Consider the following 13,195-nt stretch of genomic DNA (forward strand, 5'->3'; position numbering starts at 1 on the left):
ACCCAGTGAAGTGTCATTAATGGGAATAGTGGAAGGACTGACGGATGGATGGACAGATAGAAAACCGGTCAGACCAGCTGACTGATTGGTTGGTTTATTTAATGAGACACATTTTTCACACATTGTGAAATATGATTGCTGAGAGGTTTCTGCCTTTCTTAAAAAGATAAAAGGGGGGATTTATTTCAAGCTTTTTAAAATGGCTCCATTGTGATTATCCAATGTGGGAAAATCCAAAGGAAAAGGTGGGAAACAGTAGAGATGAGAAAGAGGCATAACACAGAGTAATAGTGGTATGTACTGTACAATGGATCGGCAGCAGAAGCACCAAATAACTACTTACTGACTGCACATGGAATGATTGCCTTAAGATGCTGTTGGCCGTGGGCCAGGTCAGGGGAAGGGATTTGTGATTGACATTTCTTAGAGTATTACTTTCTAAATCAGCTCAACTTTCCAACAACAATATGGATGTTTGTCATATAAAAGAACTAAATCAGAATGAGAAGGACCCCCCCTGGTGACAATGCATGGCAATGATAGATGACAATGTACAGGTCTGACATACATTACACATTTGCAGGCAAGCATGGGGATTTGTGTCTTAAATGTGAGGGGAGGACAATCATACCATTACTGTAACTAAGTTTTAAATGTCTTATCCAGTGCAATGCCTTTAAGGGATTTAAAGTGCTTTTTTGTGCACTATGTAGTGTATTGCCTTTAATTGATGTAAAGTCCTGTTTGTGCACTATGCAGTGCCCTGAGAAACAGATCCACGAGAGGCTGTCACACACTAGAAGTCATTCAGACTGCATAGCAGCTTCATAACTATATATGTCTATAAGTACCTTGCTACAGCTTGGTCTTCTCCAGCTACTCACAGGAGAGGCAGCTGATATCCAGCTACATACACAAAAGTACACCATAGATGTCCACTGAACCGCCCCCCTTATGTGCCCTTGTCGCCATTGTGCCCTAAGGGGGTTCAGGCCCTGGGCTCATGTGCGTGGAGCAAAACGTTTACTGCCGATTTGAATACCGAGTGGAAAGTTCCATTTCAAACAGAAATGTGACGGTGGAATGATTATGACCACTACAGGTCATATGCAACCCGAATACAAATACAGTTAATTCTGCAGGTGACAGTACTAAGAACTTCACACGTAGGTAGGTGATTACCGCATGTCACACACAGATCTGCAGTCACATCACATTTTTGGCTACATGGGAAGGAACCCTAGAGAGACAGACCTGAGCCGGAACCTCAATAACTGTAAATTAACATTAGACTTTCAACAGTTATTTTCTATGAAACAGAAATGGAAACCATTTATTGTTTCTACAATCTAAACTACAGAAAGTGTTGATCCTCTTTCTCCCAGCAGATGGCAGGCTGCCAGTGGCCTCCCACACACATACATGTACCTATCGGAGGCCAAGTTTGCCTTTGTTATGGTTGCACTTAAGGGTGATGATAGAATGCATTTCAAAACACTGTTAATGACTTAAGAATGTATTAATCAAGTGCCTTGTATTTATAATTACCTTGCATGAATCATGTGCTTATGTGAGCAGGAACATGGCTTTTCTGTGTTTCTGTGTGTGTGTAACTTAGATTACTAGGTGCTGACGCTATAACAAATTCTATTTTTATCCAAAAAAAAAACTTGTTTAATTTCGCTCTTTCTTTCTTTCTTATCTTAAAATCAGGTGATCTGTATTTAACGCCAATAGGCCAAATAAACATAACATAAACACATACGCAGACATAATACCCTACATATCCTGCCAGTGCTGTTCGTTGATATTCAGTGTGTGGTTATTTAAATAACAAAAATGTTCTATAGGCCTATTAAACGTAAAGTCCTTAAAATGTCCAAATGTCCTGATAGGGCGCAGTGTCGGCCTGCTTCCTCGATTTCTTTTAGAACCAAGAACAGTCCCGTGTACATACTCCCAAAAGTGTTCTTCAAACTCCAAAACAGCAATGCATTGCAACGAGATTAAAAAATAGGAACCAAAATACCGCACTTCTATCGCTTTGCCAGTTGAATGGATTAATCCTTAACCTCGGATTCTGAACGTTCCAGCCAGAGAAAGCTCATGGTTTAAATAAAAATCATACATGATACAGCCAAAAAAAACCTTGTGTGTATAAATGTAGGCTTTTGGCTGCCTAGGTTACAATCAGATTGAATTATCTTGCTTGCCACCACCAGGGGCGCAGATAGCACGGGCAATGTTAGCGTCCCCCCCAGTTCAAAAATCACATCTGCACCGCTGGCCACCACTACCCCATACAACACCACCACCACCACCCCAAGAAAAGAAAACCCTTCCCTTTTGTACGTTCACCTGTTCACCACCGTTCCCCTACAGCCCAGGTGCGTATCTATTTAAAGCGACAGCATCCTAATGTGTAGGCCTAGGTGATCGCTACTCATCCCATTACTACTTAATTTAGTGGGATATGGTACTCATATCATAAACCAGATTATATCTCCAGCTTTCATATAGAACGGGCCTAAGAGCCAGGCTAAAAGGGCTAAGAGCTAATGTCAAAACACCTAAAATTATGTGAACATCTTAACGCCACTTAGTCTGCGTATGTGTCAGAGCATGTTTGGGTCAGAGGTGATAAGAAGGGTCAAACTGTTCTTCTTTCGACCTTGTGTTAAACTGTCATCCTTGCATGACAGTAAGCATAGTATGACCTAGGACCCACCGAGTGGTTTTCCCGGCTGACAAAGTGTTTTGGCGTCAGAGAACACTAACTTTTTTCTATATAAACCTTGTGTGATGTGTTTAATTTTGCTTCTCTCTCGTGTGCTGCAGTCTGGGAGTGAGCCTGGGGTGTCTCTCTCTCTCTCTCTGGCCTGCCAGGGCGTGGGTGAGCCTGACAAGCTTGGTGTTGTTGAATAAATATACTTAAATGCAACTCTGGAGTCCTGAGGTAACTTGAATGAATTTTCACCTAACAGGTGGAGATGGAGGTTTGAAATTCAGGTTAAGTAGTAGCTTTCTTTTCCTCAGGCGGTGACAGCCTTGTTTTGTGTCAAAAGAAGCGTGACCAAACCAATGCTAGTCATCTGGATGTTGTGTGTGTGTGTGTGTGTGTGTGTGTGTGTGTGTGTGTACGTGTTGACCACCAGGCCCAAAGGCAAACAGACATAGAGAACTGTTTCTAATCAGGGCACTACACTCAATCACACTTATTAAAGGGATAACTGCGAATTTTACGTTTTATAAAAAAGAGAAAGCAGAAAGAGAAGTGTGTGTGTGTGTGAGAGAGAAAACACTCAATAATCATGACTGTATCTTTCATGGTGAAACTGCAGACCAGTCAATGTCAATATTCCTGACATGCAGCAAGCCAATCTCTCAACCAACCACTTGACATGTCTGTGATTATCTGAAACATCACTGGTACTGATAAAAGTACAAAGATACAGCCACATTGAAGAAGGCTAAACTCGCGCTGTGACGGATAGTTCTGCAGGTCCAGTTTATTCTCTGCTTCCAGAACTGGATCAGTCCTGATCTGAAAGAAATCCAGTTGACCTTTCTAAGATGAGGAACCTTTTCTACACAGGTAGTTTTCTACCACAGGAATGGGTGATTCTGCACATCTAACAGGATTGTTGATGGTTTGCACATATTTGTGTGCATTCATGCATCGCCATTTGTGTGTCTCTCTCTCTCACCACGTCTGTTTGTTTGTGAGAAATTCCTCTGAAAGATGACACTATCTACCTAATAATATCTCTGAAAGATGACAAGGGTGAAGTGGCGGTGGGGTAACTGGACTGTGGCCATGCGTGTCTGTGTGTGTGTAAGGGTGTGTAAGGGTGTGTAAGGGTGTGTAAGGGTGTGTCTGTGTGTGTATGTGTGTGTGTGTGTTTCTACCACCAGGCCCAAAGGCAAACAGATTTAGAGAACTGTTTCTAATCAGGGCACTACAGCAAGCACTACTAGCAAGCCAATCTCTCAACCAAGCACTTGACATGTCTGCCATTATCTGAAACATCACTGGTACTGATAAAAGTACAAAGATACAGCCACATTGAAGGAAGATAAACTCTTGCTGTGACAGGTAGTTCTACACAGATCCAGCTTATTCTCTCCTACCAGAACTGGATCAGTCCTGATCTGAAGGGAATCCAGTTGACCTTTCTAAGATGAGGAATCTTTTCTACACAGGTAGTTTGCTACCACTGGACTGGGCAATTTTGCTCATCTAACAGGATTGTTGATGGTTTGCACATATTTGTGTGCATTCATGCATCTCCATTTGTCTCTCTCTCTCTCACCATGTCTGTTTGTGATAAATTCCTCTGAAAGATGACACTATCTACTGAATAATATCTCTGAAAGATGAGACTATCTACTGAATAATCTCTTTGAACTCTTTGGAAAGGTTAGTTATGATGGCAGTGTTTCCCGTTTTTTTAGCGTGCAGCCCAATTTAACCAGTATAATTACGTAAGTCAAATAGAATGTATAACATCTCTACCAAAGGATTACACACACACACATATGAACACGTAAACAGTCTCATGAGCTCATCGATGCCCTTGCCCTTGGGCCTGATAGAATGGGCGCCTTTGAGGAATGCCACACAGCACACACACAGAGGGGCCTAAGCAGACATCTTATGGACACTGGAGCGGTTTCTCATAGAGAACCATATGATGTGGTACACTTATGGTAACCTATTAACCTTACAGGAGTTCGGGGCCAAACTTACACTTTAAGATCTGTACATGAGAAATACACCAGAATCTAACAATTTCCCACAGACTTGATGTGGGAAGGCCAGCTGATGAATCAGGTGAGAATTTATCAGAAGTAGTACTTATTAGTGTTATTAGTGTTTGGCTCAGCTGGCTGGTGGAAACACCATCATGATGTTTTTAATTATTTAAGGAATTAAACCATTTCAAACATCCTTTCATCCTTTACAAATGTCATTCAAAATGTAAAAACACTCTTGTCCAGGATCATTAGTGTGTGAAATCAAGTCTTTATTTGAATAATTTTCTACAAGGCCCACTTACAATAGCAAACAGCAAAAACTGGACCCCAGTGAACTCTACTATATTCCCTCATCACATAGTAGTCTGACAAGACAACATGAACACTCTTTCAGTCTGTCTGATGACTCTAGGCAAGTCTCAGAGCATGAACACTCTTTACGTCTCAGAGCATAAACACTCTTCAAGTCTCAGAGCATAAACACTCTTCAGGTCTCAGAGCATAAACACTCTTCAAGTCTCAGAGCATAAACACTCTTCAAGTCTCAGAGCATAAACACTCTTCAAGTCTCGGAGCATGAACACTGCTTCAAGTCTCAGAGCATAAACACTCTTCAAGTCTCGGAGCATGAACACTCTTCAAGTCTCAGAGCATAAACACTGCTTCAGTCTCAAACCATTCAGTGGCAGCGCTACGTTTTTACTTCTCTCGCTGCAAAAAAACTGAAACTCACCGATCTTTGGAGTGTGAGGCAAAAAAATAATAAGAACATGTTTACGTGTTTGTCTGTGTTAATCTATGTGTGTGTGTGTGTGTGTATGTGTACTTCCTTATCGAATCCATTCGTTGCTTTTACCTGTGGGCTAAATGTGTTCTCAGTGTCAGCTATTTTTTTCTTTTACTAAACCTGCCTCTGGTATCTAATCATCTCTGTTTGCATTTGTACTTGTCTATCTCTCTCCCTCTCACCCTCATCCGCTCTCTCGCACCCTCTCCACCCCCTCTCTATCTCAGCCTCTCTCTCTCTGTCTCCCACATCCTCTCTCTCTCTGTCTCCCACAGCCTCTCTGTCTCATCCTCTCTCTCTCTGTCTCCCTCAGCCTCTCTGTCTCATCCTCTCTCTCTCTGTCTCCCTCAGCCTCTCTGTCTCATCCTCCCCCTCTCTGTCTCCCTCAGCCTCTCTCTCTCTGTCTCCCTCAGCCTCTCTCTCTCTGTCTCCCACAGCCTCTTTCTCTCTCCCTCAGCCTCTCTCCCTCACATTCTCTCTCTCTCTCTCTCTCCCTCATCCTCTCTTTCTCCCTCATCCTCTCTCTATCTCTGTCCCCCCTGCTGACTCTGTGACCACACACCCACACCCCTTCACTGTGGGCTTACACCAGAGGATGTTCACAAAAACACACACCTTTGATGACAGTGTGTTGCGAAGCAAAAAGGTTGCAGGCCAAGAATCTTTGGATTGAAAAACTCAGATGACCTAGATTAATTAGGCGTGGTTCAGTTGTTTACAATTTATGTCTCTAAAAACATTCCAGAGATGCATTGTTCCACATTGTGCCACCAGGACGTTTCTCACACGCTGATGTTCTTTTCTCACACCCTCGCTGATGTTCTGATCTGAACTCTCGGTCTCTCTCCCTGTGTTTTTCCACACAAAGGTTAAACTGAGGACAGGAACATGGCTGGTCTTAGTGTTAGGGGTACCGTAGCCTCAGTCCTGCAGTTGAATAGATTAGTTTCACATAAATCTCAGAAACATGGAAATTCAGGTCTCTGTAGGCTGCAGGTAACCCCTCTGGAGGAGACAAACCCCTCCATTTGTCCTCGCTGTGTGATCCCTTTCAGTGTAAACACCAAATTCCAAGTGATGAATTATTATACCAGATGTAGGACTAAATGAACTGGGTACTTAAAGGTAAGAGAGTCAAAGGACTTGGAGTATTCTGCACTGAACCGAATGGCTATGCTGAGATTGCGCAACAGCCTGGCACTCAGTCCCTGAAACGGGTGGGTCTAACATGCTGGTAAGCCTTGAACCGGTTGGGCCTTATATGCTGGGAAGCCCTGAACCGGTTGGGTCTAACATGCTGGGAAGCCCTGAACCGGTTGGGTCTAACATGCTGGTAAGCCCGTGGCAGCACTGTAGCCTCTGAGCTATTCTCCAGAACTAGTAACAGGTTGTGTCTGGGAATATGCCAAAATCTCGAAAACAGCCGTGGCAATATCCTGAGAGACCCTATTCATATAAGAAACATATTAATAATAAACAGTAAGAGGGGTATTCATTATAACAGACTATAGGCATATAGAAATGACCCAAGGTAAGCCTACCTAACGGGTAGCAATATAGCATAACACGAACAGGATGTCAGTCTGAACTCCTAAATTGAGTGGAGTCAGATTCATTAAGTTTACCAGGGGTCCTTTAATAATATATCGTATTTCAGTAAAGCGCATGAAGACAAATACGCAGAAACCTTCGCCCACTCCCAGTTCTGTTGTTGGTCTGGAAAGTGGTTCCTTACACATGTATACATAGAGCCAAGCACTGTCCATACACACAGAAAAAAAACTCACTAATACACTGGTACAAATAAGCGCAAACATAAACACACACACACACACAAACTGAGCATGGCCTTTCACCTGTTCCTGTGATCAAACGAAAAGAAACACACGTGTTAATAATGTTGACAGGAAGGAATGTGTTATCTAGATTCACAATCCTTTCATGCCACCATACCAGCCTCAGGCCCTCATCCCCAGCCTTCCTCTGAACTCGGTGGTATCTTACCCATGACAGTATGCTGTGTGTGTGTGTGTGTGTGTGGCATCGTATCAATGACAGTATGCTGTGTGTGTGTTGAGCCAGAGTAAACCTCACCCTCCGACACATTAAGAGGCATACTAGCGACAGACACTAGCGACAGATGCTAGCACGTATGGGTTTTAACCTCCATGCAAGCACATTTGCCTCCTATTTTCACAAATTTCTCATGGGGGAGCATGCCCCCAGACCCCCCTAGTTTTGCTGGGTCACAGGAAAAAGAATAGGTTTTATTTAGGGGCTTAGCCCCCCCAAAAGTGGGAACCTAGATTCGCCCCTGCGCTTGGCAGCCATCTCGGAACACTTGCAACCAGCTACTTCAGGAAAACAAGATCAGGCTCATATCTAAATTAATTGGGTTGAGATCTATAACTCCATATGACCAGACAGAAGTACATCACGTGCACCTTCAAAATATGACATAAACAGTGAGATCATTTTCTCCTCCAATAAGGCAAAAAATACTTTATCCTTCATGTTGACTTGACTTCATGCTCACTGCGCCCCATTCATTTCCCCCTCAGTGATTTGCACCCTTGTGTCTCCGTCTATGCATAAATGTCAGGCTTTAAATTGATAGCAGATACTGTGTCATGGTGGGGGGGGGGGGGGGGGGGGGCAGGTAATCACTGAAGAACCTGACTTTAGGCAGATGGATCTTAATTTTGAGGTGTGTTTTGTAGCTGTAAAGGGAGCTTCTCTTTGAGGGTTTTATCACTCACTTTCTGTTAAGCATCTACCAGCCAGCACTGCTGGTCTTTGGCGCCATATAAATCAATAAAAGTGAATTGGATTGGACGGACTCGTCCTGGTGAAAAGGGCGGGGTAAGTGCAGCTGACGAGCGTGCGGTGCGACCCCTAGAGAGATCAGGGCAGATAGCAGCAGGGGCTGAGAGATCCAGAGAGAGGTGGAGAGCCTGGAGGAGCCATTAGACAGCATCCATGGAGCAGAAAGGCCCCACGCTAAGATGCCATCAGCACCTGGGGTTACACACATACACACGTGTACAGCTCAGAGACAGGAGCGGATAGGAGAGGGTGGATTTCGCCTGGGAGGCCAAGATGGCTATCTATGCTCTTACTGCTGTATCGTTAGGACACACACACATGTATCCAAGTGCACACACACACACACACAGGTATAACTATGACAGCAGCAGAGATGAGACGTGCACAGGTCTGTCTGCCACATCGACTCACTGAGGCAGAGGAATGGCAGGAGAGGGGAAGGAAGAGGTGCCTGTGGAGTTGAGAGAGCACCCGAAGAGAGAAGAGGACAGCGAGGCAGCGGTGGATGCCATGCGTGTGTGTTACCGGGGCTTCGATCCGGCCGCCTATCTCCAGTTCAACTACACGCCACCACGAGCAGATTTCCAGCGCGCAGATAGCATCGTGCCCTGGAAACTCACCTGCCTGCACAGAGCCTTCACTGAGGGTAGGGGGGCTAGAACAATCCAGATACATCATATATATTTCAGCTCAATGCATGGATCAACCACCACTGGATCGAGCTACTGCAAATTAATAAGGTGGTTGCTACTTCACAAGTCGTCTGAAAAATAACTCAATGATGTAGACCAGAGTATTTTTTTTTTGCTATTAGATTGGTAAAACGGTATTTGCTTTTAGAGCAGTTTTAGTTCAAATGACTAACGGATTAAACAGCTGCTTAAATCTTAAGACGTGCTGCAGTTAAGCTTGCAAAACTGTACTTAATGTCAACTGAGGCTTGGCAGGTAATACAAAGGGATGCTTTATTTTATAGCTAGGAAAAGCAGCATGTGTATGAATGTGATTCTGCGTGTGTGTGTGTGTGTGTGTTTTCCACTGACTCCCTGTCCTACCTCTCATCCGTCTCCAAGGTGACGTGCGGGGGGAGGTGCTTGTGGACGTGGGCTCCGGCCCAACCCTCTACCAGGTCATGAGTGGCTGTGAGGTGTTTGGCCGCGTGGTGCTGACAGACTTCTTGGAGGTAAACCGGCGTGAGCTCCAGCGCTGGCTGAAGGATGGCGCCAGCAGCCTGGACTGGACACCCTACCTGGAGTACGTCTGCAAGCTGGAGGGCCGGAGGTAAGACAAGGGGAGGTGAGACAGGGGGAGGCTCCCCACAGACACATTCCAACTCCACCACTCCATTCATGTACCTGGGGAAACAGGATGTGTTGGCAGTAGGGCTGCCACTAACGACTATTTTTCTATCGATTAATCTATAGACTATTTTATCGATTAGTCGATTAATCTAAACGATTAATTTTCCTCCCAAATAAAAAAATAAATAAAAAAATTCACCATTTTAGCTCAGTTCATTCATTTTATTTTTACATAATGCAGCCCAAAACAAAATGTAAACAAAGGCTGACATATTAAAGTGCAAAACTGCAAGTTTAAACTAGCAACTCCCAACATGATAAAAAAAGAGGACTTGTTATAAGTCAGCAGCGCAACTCCAAAAGAAATTTTATTTCTATTAAACCCCTAAAAAAAAGTAAAAGTGCAAAAAAATGTTTAAAGTGTAAGTGTGTCCAGCTCAAAATGTAACTCAAATATTAATAACATGTCAGTTAGAGATGTGTATGCAGCACAAAACAAAATGTAAACAAAGGCTGACATATTAAAGTGCAAAACTATGGAGAAGAACAAGAGCAATCCGAGATTTCTGACCTCCAGCAAGGGTTGACGTTGATATAGCAAGATCTATCTCTCGGGGCGAATGATACACATTGTAGTTCCTATGGGTGAGGATTTTGGTTCGTGAAAAATCCCAATGAGGTTATTTGTCAAAACAAGGAATGATGTTTAGACTAATACACGATCTTTCTCTCAATGTCCCAATACGATATTGATCCTAACATGGCCGAGACATGTGCTTCGTGTGACTAACTAAACGTATGTGATACGTTGTCACTGTACGTGATTCCTGAAATGGGATAATGGGGATGTCCCAGGACCAAGATCCACCTCTTGTGAAAATTTCAGAAAGATCCGCCCATAGTTAGAGAATAGAGAAATCTTGTCCACAGACAGACAAACAGACGGACAAATAAATTAATTAATAAACGGACCCGATCGCATAACCTCCTTCCTAGGTGTGATGTACGAGTATCAAAACATAGGTAACCAACAGGGAACAGCGCTCAAGACATCCAGGAACATGGACGTGTATGGTAAACCATCCTGTATGCGATGATGCGGTGCTCATGTTTTCAGCAAAAGAGGCTTTATGGCAAGGTTTAGTAATAACGGAGAATGCGTTCACAAGTTTCGGTTTCACGTTCTGCCGTAAGAAAACAGAAACTATGGTCTGCAATGGAAACGCTGATTACACACTATCAGGTCAAGCTTGAAGAGTCATATATTGTGAACAGTACAGAGCTTAACTGTCTTGGCACCATGCTATCATCTATTGAACTCAAGAAGCTCATCGAACATTGCATTGCCTCCGCTGTTGCAAAGTTTGAAGCACTGAGAAAGGTGCTTAGAGACCACCGCTGCCGCTATGATTTTTCAGAAACTGAAGCGTTGACTGAACGCGACCAATGACTGGTGCCAAAAAAAACTGACGTCAGGCACGCAGCAATTACGTAGTGATACGGAAGACGCACATTCGTTACACTGAACTGAAGCGTTTTAGAAATTGAAAAGGTCAATTCATAAAAAAAAAAGATGCATCGACTTAAATTATTGATGCCGACGCATTTTTACCGTCGACCACATCGACTAATCGCGGCAGCCCTAGTTGGCAGGTCACTTCTCTCAGACTCAGTACACAGGGTTACAGGTGTTTGGGTTGGGAATAGTGGCAGTGATTCCCCCCCTTCTCTCTTTTTCCTCCCTCTCCTTTCCTTCTGATATCCTCCAGGCCTTCAGCGTCCAGTGAGAAGGCTGCACGACTGCGCTCTGTGGTGAGTGACGTCCTTCCCATTGATGTGCACCGCCAATGCCCTTTGACCCCAGGCGCTGTGCCAACCTGCGGGGCCGACTGCCTGGTGTCCTGCTTCTGCCTGGAGAGCGTGAGTCCAGACCTGGCGGCGTTCACTCGGGCTCTGGGGAACATATCCTCGCTGCTACGTCCGGGGGGGTACCTCCTGCTCATCGGCGCCCTGGGGGAGAGCTACTACCTGGGGGCGCCGGGGCTGCGGATCCCTGTAGTGCCCCTGGACGAGGTCCAGCTGTGTGCCAGCCTGAGAGGGAGCGGCTACCAGCTGCTGCAGCTCAGCATCTACACCCTGCCGGCTGACATGAGTGTGGGCGTGGATGACGTGACTGGGGTGTTCTTCGTCAAAGCCAGAAAACCATAACCAGACCGTACACAATTTGTACTTATTTTCTGTCCAGGCGTGACAACTAAGCACTGAGGGATATTATAAGGTGAAACATCCCAATCAAATCCAGCGGAAAAAAGCCTTCCTACTGTCCACATCCTTTGCCTCCTCCAGAAACCTTCAACACCAAATAACAAAAAATATTTCTTTACGGAATCAATTTTATTTATATAGCTCAAAACATACATAAAATTGTCTCAAGGCACTTCACAGAGCCCAGGGCCTGAATCCCCTTAGAGCAAAAACATATAATAAGCAATTATATAAAGCTTTCTTTTACAATATCAAATATATAAAGCGTTCTTTTACAATACCAAATAAACAATTATTTGTTCAAAGCAATTGTTTCAGCTACTCTGTTGTGTATCTATGCTGTTGGCAATGAATTCTAACCTTATTCCCAAACCTGGTAAAATAGATAAAAGCAATACTTGCACTACTGTCATGAACTATTGACAATGCAGGCATTTGCACCGTAGAGGAATACATGACATTAACTGACCACATGCTAAGGAACACGAGTTACAAAAAAAACTACACAAAACTTCTGTTTCCTGCGTGTGTGATGATACTTTGGGCCACTGGTCACTTTTTAAAGATCTGTCCAGAACCAATTTGTTAGGCAATCAACATTTAAAAAAAAGTGATTACATTTCCTTACGCTTTCTTATTTGTTGTGATAACATTAGTTTCTGCCTGTCATATTATTGAACTCAAATGCAATTATACACAAACACATAAAGTAAAAGGAACTCTGACTTCAGGTAAATGGGGAGACAAGAAACCTGCCAATCCTTCTTGATGGGGTCAGAGTGTCTGTGTATGCCAACGGACTGCACACGTTTGTGAAACGGCCGGTGGGTGTTGGACAGCACAGTGCCATCCACATGTGGCCTGTGTGGAATCTTCAACGGCCTCCAGGGTGCCCACGTGGACCCCCAGCCAGCCAATGTATTACAAATATCTATTGAAGGTACAATCTGTGATTCTTGCAAAAAGGTTGATATAACACCGTGCTCCTGAAGCCACACGTTGATTGGTTGGTTTTCCCCAGTTTACAGAGCCAAGACTGTGTGTGAACTCCAGAGGTGTTTTAAGTGATACACAGAACGGCCAGGTAGAGGGCCGTGAGGAGCAATATGCGGAATTTGACTAAATGTATATTGGATATGAATTATGGACTGGCCTTAACAGCTGCAGTGTTAATTATAATGTCTAAAAAGTAAAAGTCAGATCGGGGAACAGTTCTGGACACAAGCCTGCTCTCAGCGCTGTGAGTGTTTTGCCCAAA

The 13,195-nt window shown here is 44.0% G+C and overlaps 1 protein-coding gene across 1 annotated transcript; it reads left to right on the plus strand.

Moving 5' to 3' along the window:
• Positions 1 to 8,794: 8,794 nt before the first annotated feature.
• Positions 8,795 to 11,880, plus strand: LOC308366969 (phenylethanolamine N-methyltransferase-like; the record flags this gene model as incomplete). Its single annotated transcript, XM_080840789.1, has 3 exons — positions 8,795 to 9,017; positions 9,445 to 9,652; positions 11,442 to 11,880. The coding sequence occupies 3 exons, from the start codon at positions 8,795 to 8,797 to the stop codon at positions 11,878 to 11,880; spliced, it is 870 nt and encodes a 289-aa protein (XP_080696915.1).
• Positions 11,881 to 13,195: the final 1,315 nt, after the last annotated feature.

This window comes from Sprattus sprattus (assembly GCF_963457725.1).
Source record: "Sprattus sprattus genome assembly, chromosome: 6".
NCBI lineage: Eukaryota > Metazoa > Chordata > Actinopteri > Clupeiformes > Clupeidae > Sprattus > Sprattus sprattus.